Source organism: Dysidea avara, chromosome 13 (assembly GCF_963678975.1).
Source record: "Dysidea avara chromosome 13, odDysAvar1.4, whole genome shotgun sequence".
Lineage (NCBI taxonomy): Eukaryota > Metazoa > Porifera > Demospongiae > Dictyoceratida > Dysideidae > Dysidea > Dysidea avara.
This window is the reverse complement of record NC_089284.1, coordinates 16,823,210-16,837,413: the sequence shown is the minus strand read 5'-3', so window position 1 is coordinate 16,837,413 and position 14,204 is coordinate 16,823,210. Positions and strand designations below refer to the sequence as shown.

Sequence of the window (14,204 nt, the reverse complement as noted above, 5' to 3'; positions counted from 1 at the left end):
TTTGTTCACAACTAGTAATTGTAGCATACGTACACTTATTGATTGTAACATGCACTTCACTATTGTTGATTTTACACCCTAGGCACACCAGCTGTGCTGTCTGCCTAGTAATTAATGCACTTGTCAATTTCATGCCCCACCCCCCCACCCCCGGGGAGGGTGGGGGAATACAGGGGATTTGACAAATCGCGGTGTCAAATTCCCCACTACTGGGGCAAAATTGGCTGTCAAATCCCCACTATGTCCCCACCCCCATAGTAGGGGATTTGACAACACCTCAAGGATGACTAAGTGCATATTTCATACACACGACTAGTAATAAACCTGCCCTGTAGCTAGCTAGTAAAATTATAGCGAGTGCGATTTTATTGTTTAGAAATGTAACTACCGAAAATCGGTCAGTGAATTGGACAATTGTCAATTGCCCTGGGGTGGGGACAAGAAGCAATGTCAAATCCCCACCTGGGGTGTGGGGACGCCCGGGGGTGGGGGGGTGGGGCATGAAATTGACAAGTGCATAATAATCAGTAAAGAATAAAGGCAGGTTTCACTTCCGTACTGAAATTCCATCACGCATGCTAGCAAGAATCCCTAACGGAGCTACGTACCTTTAAAGACTAAATCTTCGTGGAAACACATGAAACATTCTCAGTAGCATAGCGGCACTATGATAGCGGTTAGCTGGTTGTGACTTGAAAATTCCTAACAGTATTACGGGAAAGCGAAACGCGGATTATTTCCGTTTACGCCTCCGTTGCCAATCCCTATTATAAGTCTAGTATCTATGTTTCCACGTATATAGCTTCTGTGAGTTTACAGACAGCAATTGGGTGTGGCTTCGTACATACTTAGTATTGCAATTTCCCAATATATTAAAATGGGTGTGGCTCACAAAAGTACTTATCCTGCTGCAAGACTAGACCTAGACTATATACAACTCATACATTAATCGATTAGTGGACGTGGCTTCACGTAAGCTTGCAGACAGAAACGGACACAGTTTCATGCTACAGACTGCACTTAATAAATGGGCGTGGCTGAGCGTATGTTTGTAACGCGATAAGTGGGCGTGGCTCACGAAAGAGCTACGCGACTAGCGTTTATAAGTTCCACGTCGTCAAACAATCAATTTCGTTTCTCACGTGATCCAATCCGGGTCTGACCCGGAGAAAATGTGACCCGGATGACCCGGATGACCCGGATGACCCGGATGACCCGGATGACCCGACCCGGTTTCAACGCTGGTGCAGATGTCATTCCTAATGCTAGTTTCACCACGAACAACAATATTTCACAAAGCATTGCATTTTAATTTACCAAATGGTCAGGCAAGATTGAAAATGAATCTGGGTCCAGTGGTTCTAGATTCTATACCAAACGTAGAAAGAAAACTCATAGAGCATATAGAAGTGGACTTCACAGTCCATATGTTAAAGTACCTGCTAATTCAGAGAAACACATGGTGACAGTGATAAGAGGAGCTGAGTCAAACTATGCAGTTGTTCTTGACCCTGCTTAGAAAGATATATGGCTTCCTGACTCCTCTGCTATCAATCGATCACTAAGAGGTGACACTGTTGTAGTGAAGTGTCGTGGTAATTTTGAGAAAAGGAAAGGAAAGGTTATAGCAAACATCTCTTCTGCTGAGTATAATTATCCAAAAGAATACTTCATTTGTTTTTCTGATAGATGGACAAGAAATCTTCTAGTCCCTATAGATACTGCATGACTATCCCAAAATTGATACACTTCAAAATTTGGCATATTTGCAGGCAGAGGTCATAACTGCGCAGCTGTAAAAATAAAATACGAAGACATTGAAAAGAATGTGTACCTTGTATGGCTTAATCATTCATGGGAAAAAAATCACATATATCCTAAAGGAGTGCCAGTTAAACACTTTAGCCTTCAAGATGATTTGACAGTAATGTTAGTTAAGTATATATAATTATATTCCAGCAATGACCTACTTTAACGGTGTATTCTCTCCAGAAGCTTTAAAAAGGTACAACAATTTCCAGAGAACTGGAAAATTCCTCAGAGTGAGATTAGAAAGCGGAGAAGATATAACTATGTATTCACAATTGATGATGAAGAAACTGTTGTGATGGATGATGCATTGAGCTTGGAGTTTAATAAAGATAGAAATTTTGTTGTCAACGTTCATATTGCTGATGCATCCTACTTTATTGAACCAGGATCAGCTTTGGACACAGATGCTTTACAAAGAGGTAGGACATTTTATGATAGAGAAAAGGCAATGTTCATGCTACCAGATGAGATATGCATTAATCATGGCAGCCTACAAGCTGGTAAAGATCGACTTGCAGTCACCACACAATTTGTGTTCTCTAAAACTGACCACAGTCTACTTACTCCACTTAGTGATGTAGAGGTGCACAGGAGTATAGTTTGTTCTGCCTGCAAGCTCACCAAAGAGCAAGTTGGGAAGATTTTATTGAAAAATGTTTTGGATGGAGTGGAAGGCCTGACACCATTACAACTTGGTAAATTGAGAAAGAATTCATTAACTTTAGATAAAATTGCAGCAGTTTTGAGAAAATCTCAGTGGCCTGACAGTCACCTTTACCAGCCTGATCGAGGTACTGGTAACAAGTACAGTTTGGCAGGTGGTTCACTAGTTGAGATGTTTATGTGTTTGTGCAACAAAGCAATTCCTGCAAAGTTGTTGAAAATCAATAAGCAGGTAGGTCCTGTGGTGGTACACCAACCAATAAAACACTTCAAGTAACACGAGTGGTTGAGTAGCCATCAACACTTGATAAAGTGTTGCCCACTGTTCAACAGAATGATTTCCAGTGGAGCACAAAAATCATTCAATTCTGGGGAACATCAGCATCAACCAATAGAAAATGATGCAGCATCTGAAGATGATTATTTCCCAGATAGCATTGAAGATATTGATTGTGAGCCTAAGCATGAGACAGTGAAGTTAGAACCTGAAGATGATTCACTGTCAGAAGATGGTTCCTATTATAATGCTGTTGAGGAGAACTTGACCATGAGACTGAAAATGAGAAGATGTTGACTATTTCTAATAATACTTGGGAGATGATTATCGATTTAACTAAGAAAAGAGACAGCAGTGATCTAGTGTCAACCTTGTGCTCATTAGATAATTTCCCTGAACTGTACGTAGCTTACCGAAAGTTGTGCAGATGTCAGACTAGAGCATTCTACCATGTGATTGCAAATGACAGTGAGACATCTTGATATAACCACTGTCAATTTGATAGTGTTTATGGTCAATTTACATCTCCATTAAGGAGGTACCCAGATATCCTATTACACAGGGCTATTCTAGGTTGGAATACCACCCTTCCAACAAAATATTCACAAATGGGATGAAAGAAAATTTTCTGAAAGGAGAGACCAACTCTATGTTGTTAATTGCTGCAAGATGCAAGCAGGATCAATTGCAGTGATGGCATATATAGGACAGGTCTCCAACAAGTTGATGGAATTGCATTTGTCACCACAACTGCATGAGTTTCTCAGTGATAGGATCTGTGAAATCAGGTTATTGCATTTGCAAACAAGATGTGACAGTAACAGAGTACTGAAATAGAAAGTTAAAATAATCCCAGCTCCAAACAACACATCCAGCAAAAAAGAGAAAAATAAAACTGAACTGATAGATACAGTGGATCTCCCTATAGATACACTGGCTGAAGTGGTGAAAGCACTTCACAATGGTAAATTTGCAGATGTCAAACGTTTCATCCACACGGCATCTTCTATGATAAAACCTTCAAAGTGCATCAATTCTACACAAGAAGTTGACACAAAATCTCCTCACAAATTGACCATCACAAAACACATCAGGGAGAATAACACACTAGATATCCAAATCTCATCCACCCATTCAAAGTCTTACTCTGTTGATCCAACAGTTGGTCTAGTCCACATATCAAAGATCTTCTCTTGTTGCTTGTTACATGTTAAACATCCAATTGAATGCTACGCTCCTGAAATTCTAAACTCTCCTCCATTTCATGCCTGCAATACATTGTCTGATTATGTCGAGTTATGGCAGCCAGTAGTGGAAGCTGAGTCTATCACTAACAGTACTAGCTGTAAAAGAATTCCAGTGATAATCAAGGAGCTGCATCTGGAGTGGACCTCTAGAAATGAAGCATAGTTTGATGTTACTTCAGATTTTGTGACTAAATATCAGCAACCATTTGGAACTGGAGACCTTGTGTGTATTCAGTATCGTCATGGTATCGTAATATGATGCCAAATGATGAAAATTTTGACTTAAAATTAAATAAAAACAAGAAAGCCACAATGGTGGTACATGGGAAGATAACTGTCATAAAAGAGCAGACCATCAAAATAAAATTTTCTAAAAGCACAATTTTGCCAATGACTCTAGAATCTTCAAATATATCAAAAAAATATTGCAACTTGGAAATAATACCTTTTCAGGTGACTTTCAGGTAATTATTGCAGATTACATAAGTTGGTTGTTTATTTCATATCATGTACTTGTGCAGGCATATTGATAATATGTTTCAAAAACTAGCTGGATTGCAACAAGGTTTGTCAACTGTTCAGCAAGAATTACTGGAGGAAATATGCTGCAGGAAATATTCAACTCCAATTGAAATCCCTGATGTAACTGAAAATGAAGGTAATAAGAACATATTACTAATATACAACTGTTATAGACATAAGTAAATTCCTTTAGCTGTTACTTAGTCAGTCTGGCTATATTGCATACCAGTAATCGATACCTATATGATACCAAAGCTCGGAGTAGATCAATACCACTTAGTATCACGATACTGGGTAGTATTGATAGTATCGTACAACTCTAATACAAATAGTAGATTTTGTTAAAACAAAGATGGTGTAATGGTCAGGGTTTCAAAATCTTTCATATACGACAGCTATTACAATGTACCTGAATGGGTCATACTTTCAATTGATTTGACTCAAACTTGTTACATAGGATCTCTAAATTATGAAGGGGTCAAATTTTACTTGCACATAAAGTATATAATGGTACCCGAACTATACAGTATTGTGATATGTAAACTTGAGGTGGTATCGCACTGTTCTAATTGGTACATATGTATGAGTCAGAGGGTTGAATCGGCATGATGCAGAAAAGAGTATTTGTGAGACAGAGAAAATCAAGCCATCCGCTAATGCACCGGTCTAATAATGTTGCCCCCTTCCTTTGTTTCATTACATTTTTTATTTCTGTGATTACTACAAAAATTTCTATGTTTGATTGCTTTTTGTGGCTGTCTACATCTGCATTTGTGTACTAGACATTTAGTCCCTACTTCAGTCTAAAAATTAAACATGCATCAGAACAGCGGCAGGCATAGGGAGTCTCTTAATTGTTTCATTTCTACAACCCCTAATCATATTTAAAATTACGAGGAGAAAATTGTCTAGAATGCATTAACAAGTACCAGAAGTACTATAATAAAAATATACTCCCTCCAAAAAGTTGTATTTGTTTTAAGTGTTGTGTGAAATGCATGCATGTACACAACCTGCATGAATATTGTATACACAAACGTAGTTCAATTTACAGTAGGGTCATTCCATACCAAATCAACAAAAAAAATCCTGACCCCTTTGGATTTTCATGAAAATTGGCATAGACATGGACTCTACTAAGAAACTTTCTCACACCAAAATTTGGCCAATTCTATTGATCTCCCTTTAAGATATGACCACTCCAAGTTTATTGCAAAATACTACACTGGTTTAATAAAATGACCATAACTTTGTCAGTGATTATCACAAAACCTTTCTGTTTAGAGTTTTGGAATGCTCATTAAATTATCTTTCAAGTGATATATAATTTATTATAATTACTCAAAGGAAAAGGTCAAACCACAAAAATGTGACTTCCTTTGATCTTACTTTTAAAAAAAATGGATATTTCAATTACTTTCATTTTTTGTTCAAATATTCTTCTAATACCCTTCTTTGATGACAGTAAGTTTGAAATTGGGATGGCAAGTAGATCATGGGCTACATACGTAATTTTACATGCTACCGGGAATATAAGTATGAACACTATTATAACACTACAAACTTTTAAATTAAATTATAGTATGGAATCTCATCAGAACATGGCCAAGTTGCAATACACATACAGTTGGAGGCAAAGTATAGAAGTATCATAAGGTGATTAAACAGAAACATCAATACTCACCATTGTTGAAGACACACCAATATCCCCTATTGTTATGCATATTGATGCAGTTATGATAACAACATGATTTTGGTGCAAAAACCATCACGAGTCCATGATAGAGATTTTATGAACTCCTGATGCCTTATAGTGGGAAGGTTTAGTAGCAAATTATCTTATGAAAGGCTTGACAAAATTGTGGAAACTTCACACTAACATTATGAAGTTGGAGGGTAAATCATTCCTTATTCACCAAATTTGCAAATTCTTCAGCTTTTATTCTGTTGGACATCTGTACATGTCAGCAGACACTACATAATAACAAAAGTTTGGTGGAGGAAATATTTGGTGGAGAATTTGGTGAATAAGGAATGATTTACATTGGAATCTATCTAAACCGGTCAAAACTTTGGGCCAGTCACCTTCAGGCAGGTAGCTGCTTTTGAAAGGTGGAATAGTGCATAGATATTTCATTTGGAGAATTTATAGTTGGCCCTTATAAGGTGGCCTTTCTATACAGTCACTGTACCAAATCAAAACCCTCCAACTTCATAATTTTAATAGAGGTCTATTGTGAAGTTTCCACAATTCTGTCTAACCTTTCTCTTATAAAACTTACAGTATCATAAGATAATTTGCTACTAAGCCCTCACACTATATGGCATTAGGAGTTCATAAAATCTCTATTTTGGACTCCTGATGGTGTTTGCACCAAATCATGTTGTTATCATAACTGCATCGATATACATAGCAATAGGGGATGTTGGTGTAGCTTCAGCAATGGTGAATATTGATACTTCTGTTTAACCACCTTATGATACTTCTATACTATGCCTCCAACTGTATGTGTATTGCAACTTGGCCATGTTCTGATGAGATTCCATATTATAATTTAATTTAAAAGTTTGTAGTGTTATAATAGTGTTCATACTTATACTCCCGGTAGCATGTAAAATTACGTATGTAGCCACAACTCATGATCTACTTGCCATCCCAACTTCAAACTTACTGTCATCAAAGAAGGGTATTAGAAGAATATTTGAACAAAAAATGAAAATAATTGAAATATCCTTTTTTGAAAAAAAGTTAGATCAAAGGAAAAAGTCACATTTTTGTGGTTTGACCTTTTCCTTTGAGTAATTATAATAAATTATATATCACTTGAAAGAGAATTTAATAAGCATTCCACAAATCTAAACAGAAAGGTTTTGTGATAATCACTGACAAAGTTATGGTCATTTTATTAAACCAGTGTAGTATTTTGCAATAAACTTGGAGTGGTCATATCTTAAAGGGAGATCAATAGAATCGGCCTAATTTTGGTGTGAGAAAGTTTCTTAGTAGAGTCCATGTCTATGCCAAATTTCATGAAAATCCAAAGGGGTCAGGATTTTTTTTGTTGATTTGGCATGGAATGACCCAGTACCAAGCATAGACTAAGACTGTTTATCAGTATCACATAGATTGTATCTGTTAAGGTGGTGATGATGGGTTGAATGAAGGTCAAAGAGAAGCAGCTTTGATAGCAGAAAACAGATTACTACTTATTCAAGGACCTCCAGGTATTCTTTTCTGTACCTATAATTTGGTGTTGTGGTGATTTATCACTCTGCCAAGTCACCATTAAAAATGATATGTTTCCACTATACTAATTTTCTGTGATCATACAGTACAGTAGGGATCATGATTGCGTTTTCCCTCAAAAAATGGTCAATCAAAAACAAGCCTCACTTCATGACACAGCTTTGTGGTATTGGTTAAGTCCAAACATGCATTCAGAGCAATAAATTTCTGCAAAATTATGACAGTGAATTTATACTGACTGACTAATGTCTTCAGTCAAGTGTGCATGATTAATACTTTTTTGCCTACTGCAGCAGCTACAGCCTCATGTTCATGAACTTACCTTTTTTCTCCTTTGTGTCCCATTTCTTTCAATCAATCTCCACTAGCACAAAAGTTATATAATGTACACTCAGGTGTCCCCCAAGGTAGTGTCCTTGGGCCTCTCTTATTTGTTATCTTTATTTATGTCGTTGTGGGTATTGATGATTTGTATGCACTTACGTAAAGAAAAGGAGTTGATGAATGGATGAATTCAGGGAGATTGTTGATAACCAACTTCATTAATAATATATTTCACAGTGGAGCAGTAACACTAATCATCTTTTTAACGAAGCTAAATTCATCCATCTCCATTTCTGGTCAAGAGCTTCAACTACACCACACACTTATGAGGTTAATGGAAAAGCAATTGTCCACAAATCAATGCAGAAAGATAACAATGCATAAAGATGGCAACATTCATCAGTGTTCTTCAGGCCAAAGCTGATAGCCTTGGCCTGAAGATATCAATGTTTGAGCGTCTATTTGAAGATGAGAGTATGTCTGAGTACTGCATTACATTGACTACACAATATCGCATGGTAAGTTATTTAGTGTTAGAGTGGATTGCTTTGCAATTTTGTGTTACATTTCCAGCACCCAAGCATCTGTAAATTCCCATCCGATCAATTCTATGATGAAGAACTACAAGCAGCTGACGAAGTAGTGACCAGACATTGGGGAAGAGAGTTGCCTTCTAATTTGTGGTCACAACCACAAGAGCAGAGATGTGTTTTTGTACATGTTGAGGGAACTGAAGAGACATCTGGCATTGATGCCAAAGGGAGTTATGAGGAATCAAAGTAAAACAAAGAAGAAGGAAAAGCTGTGGTTAGTTTACAAACATTCATTAAAGTACATATCTATAGATCTTGATATGTCAACAGAAATATGTTGTGGAACATCTCCAGAGGAGTAACATTTCACCAGATGAGATAATGGTACTAACTCCTTACAGAGCACACAAAGATCACATCAAGGAATTGTTACCAAACAAAGTAGAAGTAAATACTGTACATGGGAGCCAAGGTTGGTGGATTACATGATGTCATGTGATGATACACTATCACAGGCCGAGAGTGCAATGTCATCATTTTGACAACAGTACGGTCACTACCAGAGGATGAAATACCTGCCCATCCTTCTCACAATTGGGTTAATGAAAACATGGGATTTGTGACTGATGAACACTGATGAATGTTGCCATTACTAGAGCTCGAGAAGCTCTGTGCATAATCGGTGAGATTATCACTTCATATACCATGCACCTATAGTGGAAGTGCCATTTAACATTTCACAACCAAGTTGGAAAACACAGTACAAAAAGAAAATATTTGGAGAACTAAGTTAGGTAGTGAATCTGTTTATTATTATACCTTGTATTTGTGGATGCTACAAGTTTGTTATGTCACACCTGTGAAGTGCAGTTTATTAACTTGTGCATACATACCTACACTCATTGTGAATATTTACAAACAACTCAGTTAGCTGTTCTCCTCTTAATTTTTATGACTGGGGCTATCCTTAATCAAATTATATTTGTACATGTTTACTTCGTTATTGGCTGACAGTTTGTACAACAGACATGTCATTATTAAACTACTTCTATTAGGTAATGCAAACCTGCTTAAGAAACATTCCAAGTGGAGCAATCTGTTGAAGCATTATCAAGAACAAGATTGTGTGTTACAGATCTCTTGACTGAAGCAGCTATGTACTACACTGCGATCACCTAAAACATGTGTAAATATTAAATATATTGAAAACATTATTGTAGACAATACTTTTACAAATAGATTTAAATTCACCGTATACGTACATATAGTTTTAGTAAAACAATGATAATTATGTATATGTGCGTAGCTAGGTATACGTAATTGTGACTTTAATGAAATGGTGGAAATATTGCTAAATAAGTAAATAAATTGTCATTTAGAGTATCTGGTTTGGTACAATCCAGTATCGTATTATCACTCTGGCTCCTTTTGTCAACACACTACACAATCAAGTACACAATACTCCCTTTCTCTGGAACACCATTCATTTTCACATTTTACAGCTGTCACATATACACCTGCAGCACAAGTAACTATACATGGTTAATGTGGCATGTAACATAGCTACAAAACAAGCTAGGATACAGGAATTAACTAGCTACAAACATAATGGGAAGAAGATCCGATTAATTGCTGCGCTGCACCTAAGGTGTACAGCTATGAAGCTGTGTATCTGTGTGAGGGCACACTTGTAGTCTACAAACCTTCCAGAATCCTTTTTCAGTTAGCTACCCACATCTTTTGATAAATCATGGACAAATTGATAGTCTGGCTGCGCCCGCCCGTCATCTTTGTTAAGGGCGTACGCGCCGCCAGACTAAACATTTTCCTGCTAATAAGTCTGCAGTGGAGAAATCTTTTGGGGGTTATCTCCCCTTTTTAAGGTTGGCGTGTGTAACATCTCTTGGAAGATGACCAATTCCAGGTTTGTGTGAATTATAAAAGTAGGCTTACTCTTCGTATCACTTCATTTAGCCGGTGTTGCGACTTGGGAAGGGTTCCTTGCTACTGAAGAGTCTTTAATAATTTGTATTTACTACGTTAGTAACTTTTTAAGCCAATCTGTAGAAAGTGTCATGCACTGATTTGAAAGTGATTGACGATTGTTCAAGTCAAATTCAGTCTTGTATATTGGTTCTATAACTACTGAGCTATTTGGAGTATAGAAACAGATAACCAGTGACCAGTCACAATATCATGGTGAGTTGTTTATTATTATTATTATTATTAGCACTTTACAGTGACCAGCACTGAAGGTCAATTAAACAATGTATGGCCCTGGTGACAAGCATGTGATGGCCGTACACTAATTCATTGTGGTCACAGCAAAGCCATATACCGTACACTTCTGTTACACCGTTACATTCTAAGAATCAAGATGGAGGTTCTTAGAAGCCAACTTCTTCATAACTAGGTTTTGTGGGTTCAAGAGTGTATGATGCTTAGATGAATTTCAAGATAAATTGTTACCAAGAATAACAGTAGTCGTACAAGCTACTAGCCGTATGTAAAGCCAGTCTTATCAGCTCTAGGGTCAGTAACAGCTGGTGTGGTGTACTGATAATAATGGCTAGTAAAGTATGTTAACGTCTAACCAAATGCCATTACCTTATCTTGATTTCAGGGGAACAAGGATTATTATGACAAGTGTGCAGAGGCTCTTGGAAAGAACAGCACAGATGACTGTGAATCAGCGATTAGTTGTGCATCAGAAGCTATTGAGAAATCAAAAGATGATGCCAAACTGTATCTGCTGCGTGCAAAACTGTCCCTTAAACTAGTATGTACATTAATTATATCACAAATACCTCAGCTACTGCCTATTGCCTTACAGTTGGTCATCTCACAGTTTCGTGGTAAAGTTGATAAGCGTATCAAAAATTGCTTAGGAGATTGTGAGCAAGGTAGGGCCAGTTGATGCATTCTCAACTGAATAAGTGTATTATGTACGACCCATCATTGCTATAGCTATTGCAATCATTGAGAGAGGTGTTTTGATGCCGGACAGTACAACAGTCAAGATAGATGCATTGAAGTTGGGGTGCATCTGCTGTGAGAGGCTGAAAAACAATCACAAAAGAGGGGAATTTGAACATCGTTTGTCAGAATTGAACATTACAATGCCAAAGAACACTGACCAGATAAGAAATGAGGTACAATAGTATATATACAGTGAAGGATTTTCACATTAATGTATTTAATTTGATATAGCTGCTTCAACTTGGACAACCACAAGGCACCAGTAAGCAATGATCCTTGTAACCATACTGTTGTATGGCGTGGATGTTCCTGTTATTATGGTTATGTTGTTGCAGGCATGACAAATGGCCGTGTAAAACTTCAAGAGACAATGTTTCCAAAAGTGTCATTTATCGATCCTTCACTGTTGGAGGATGTGATTCGATGTTACAAAGATAGACAAACTGTGTGTAGGAACTGTTATTACAATAACAATAAACTGTCCAGAGGCTATGATGCTAAAGGACAGTGTACAAGTTGCAAGTGGGAATTCAAGAAATTGCTGGTCATTCCCAAATCACCAATGACAATCAATTATTACGAGTCTGAGATGATAGCAATTCCTCCATGGCCTAAAAGCAAACCAAATGATCTACCATTTGAATCATGTGCTAAACCAAAAGACAAATCAAATGATCACAAGAGATGTCTGATCATGTCACGCAATTCAGCAGTGTGGTATGCCCATACCGTAGAGGAACTAGTCATTTGGACTGTTGAGAGAGAATATGGTAAGTATTTACAACAATATATTGTACTATTGGTGTAATGTGTTTTGTTTATCAGAATGCTCTTTTGAGGAGTTCATCAGAGACAGGGAACCTGTGCATTCAGCTACAGTAGTAGCAACTGAACTGCTTCCATATCAGAATCTTGATCACTACCCGGTTAATCCTGTACAGCAGGTTTCAGCAGCTGCAATGTATTATCCTCCAGTAATCGCCTGCCAGGCTGGAGTAACCAGGTACATGGAGCCACAGGCATTTTTACCAGCTACAACAATTCCTTGCTACTTTCCACCTTCTTACCAAGTTCCAGCTACAACATTTTATTCTGCTCCAGTGACCATTGCTCAGTTTCATACAGAATCGATGGTTCAACAATTTGACAACATGACATTTTCTAGTCCAAAAATATCTCCTGGGGTGGTTGATGACAATCAACAACCAGTAGCTAGTACTACAACAGTAGCTAGTACTACAACTAACAATGAGGACACTGTTAGTGAGTGACTCACAATTGAATCTGATAATTTTCAATTATAATACTATATAGCGTAATTATTTGTAACGTTTCATACTGCATTACTTTGACTTTATGATACACTCTACAGTATCAAACAATATTACATGTATTTACTGCACACGTTTGAGTAGTGATATTAATTTTGTAACTTTAATTTCAACTGTATGCGTGCGTTGTATATTATAACCACTGACCCCATCTATAATATTTACTTTGTGCTATCGAGAGTTTATAATTGGGGAGGGTGTTACTATCAATCATACATCTAAATAGATTCTGCCACTAACTGTCATATCAAGGAAAGTTTCTATTCATTTGATTAATTACCTTTAATGTTCACATACCAAACCTAATGATTATGGTTCAAGTAAAACTTTTCCAAGTAGAGTATACATTGATTACATTGTTATAGTAACCTGTAACTGATGAGAAGGAGATTAAACCCTGTGAATTTCAGGTTGATGCTAAACCTTATCATGCACAAATTGAACTTGCTAAGGATTGTTGCATTGCAGTGTATTTATTGGCAAAGTGTTTATACGTAATATAATACTGGATAGTTTCTGCCTGAATGTATGATATTACCTGAGAAAGCCAAACAGTTGATTGATTTCGTATACAACAGATATGACCCCTTCATCTAGCTACTGTGTGATGATTATTTTGTGTTGTATATTAAAATTTTAAGTTGTGAAAGTTCATGTATAGCTACCATATGTTGCATGGATGAAAAATTTCAAGGGCATTCATTTTGCAGATGCATGTTGCTAAATTTATATATTTATCTTTATGCACAAATAGCAGACATGGTTCTGTGCTTCATGTACAAGTTCTTAGTGCATCTTTTTCAAGCTCAAAACAATAGTCTATACTTAACCAGTGGACACTCACATTTAAGATAACACTGTATAGAGTGTTTGAGCTATATATAAAGTATAATTATTTCATCATTAGAAGTCACGATTACATATGCATGCATATCACCAATAGGCGTTATCCATTTTATAACTCTTAGTATCACCATTTATGCCATCCTCCCAGCTTCTTACAGTACTTGGAAAAGGACATGCACTGAGGTTTATGATAATCTAGCTGTTGGCATTGTGTGTCACACACAAAGGTACATAGGACATGTGCAGTGCACATGCACACTATACATGATCAACACTTTTTCTCTGTTTCACTATGGTATATATAGTGGCTTCACATAAAGGGGCTGATTCAGTCTTGTACTTATCAAAAATAATGGACTTTCCAGATATTCTATGGCAATCAATAGTATATAGCAGTTACTGAGTTACTATGACACGCCACAT

General features: G+C 37.0%; 2 protein-coding genes across 5 annotated transcripts; both read left to right on the top strand.

The window, feature by feature from the left end:
* Positions 1–534: 534 nt before the first annotated feature.
* Positions 535–9,880, top strand: LOC136243739 (uncharacterized). 3 transcript variants are annotated; one of them, XR_010694981.1, is made up of 8 exons: positions 535–4,463; positions 4,521–4,657; positions 7,663–7,746; positions 8,263–8,610; positions 8,666–8,899; positions 8,956–9,097; positions 9,141–9,307; positions 9,681–9,880. XR_010694981.1 is itself a non-coding variant. In XM_066035342.1 (8 exons), exons 1-4 carry the CDS (start codon positions 4,255–4,257, stop codon positions 8,338–8,340), a joined length of 441 nt encoding a protein of 146 aa, XP_065891414.1. In that variant the 5' UTR covers positions 535–4,254; the 3' UTR covers positions 8,341–8,610; positions 8,666–8,899; positions 8,956–9,097; positions 9,141–9,307; positions 9,681–9,880. The 3 variants fall into 3 exon arrangements, 2 of the variants coding, with proteins under 2 accessions (XP_065891414.1, XP_065891413.1); XM_066035342.1 differs by having other exon boundaries at positions 8,330–8,610; XM_066035341.1 differs by having other exon boundaries at positions 8,258–8,610.
* Positions 9,881–10,446: 566 nt separating this feature from the next.
* LOC136243726 (uncharacterized) lies at positions 10,447–13,095 on the top strand. Of its 2 annotated transcripts, XM_066035327.1 has the most exons (8): positions 10,447–10,549; positions 10,600–10,824; positions 11,249–11,404; positions 11,459–11,528; positions 11,593–11,777; positions 11,836–11,866; positions 11,940–12,374; positions 12,430–13,095. In XM_066035327.1, the coding sequence occupies exons 2-8, from the start codon at positions 10,822–10,824 to the stop codon at positions 12,873–12,875; spliced, it is 1,326 nt and encodes a 441-aa protein (XP_065891399.1). In that variant the 5' UTR covers positions 10,447–10,549; positions 10,600–10,821; the 3' UTR covers positions 12,876–13,095. The 2 variants fall into 2 exon arrangements, with proteins under 2 accessions (XP_065891399.1, XP_065891398.1); XM_066035326.1 differs by lacking the exons at positions 10,447–10,549; positions 10,600–10,824 and adding an exon at positions 11,014–11,202.
* Positions 13,096–14,204: the final 1,109 nt, after the last annotated feature.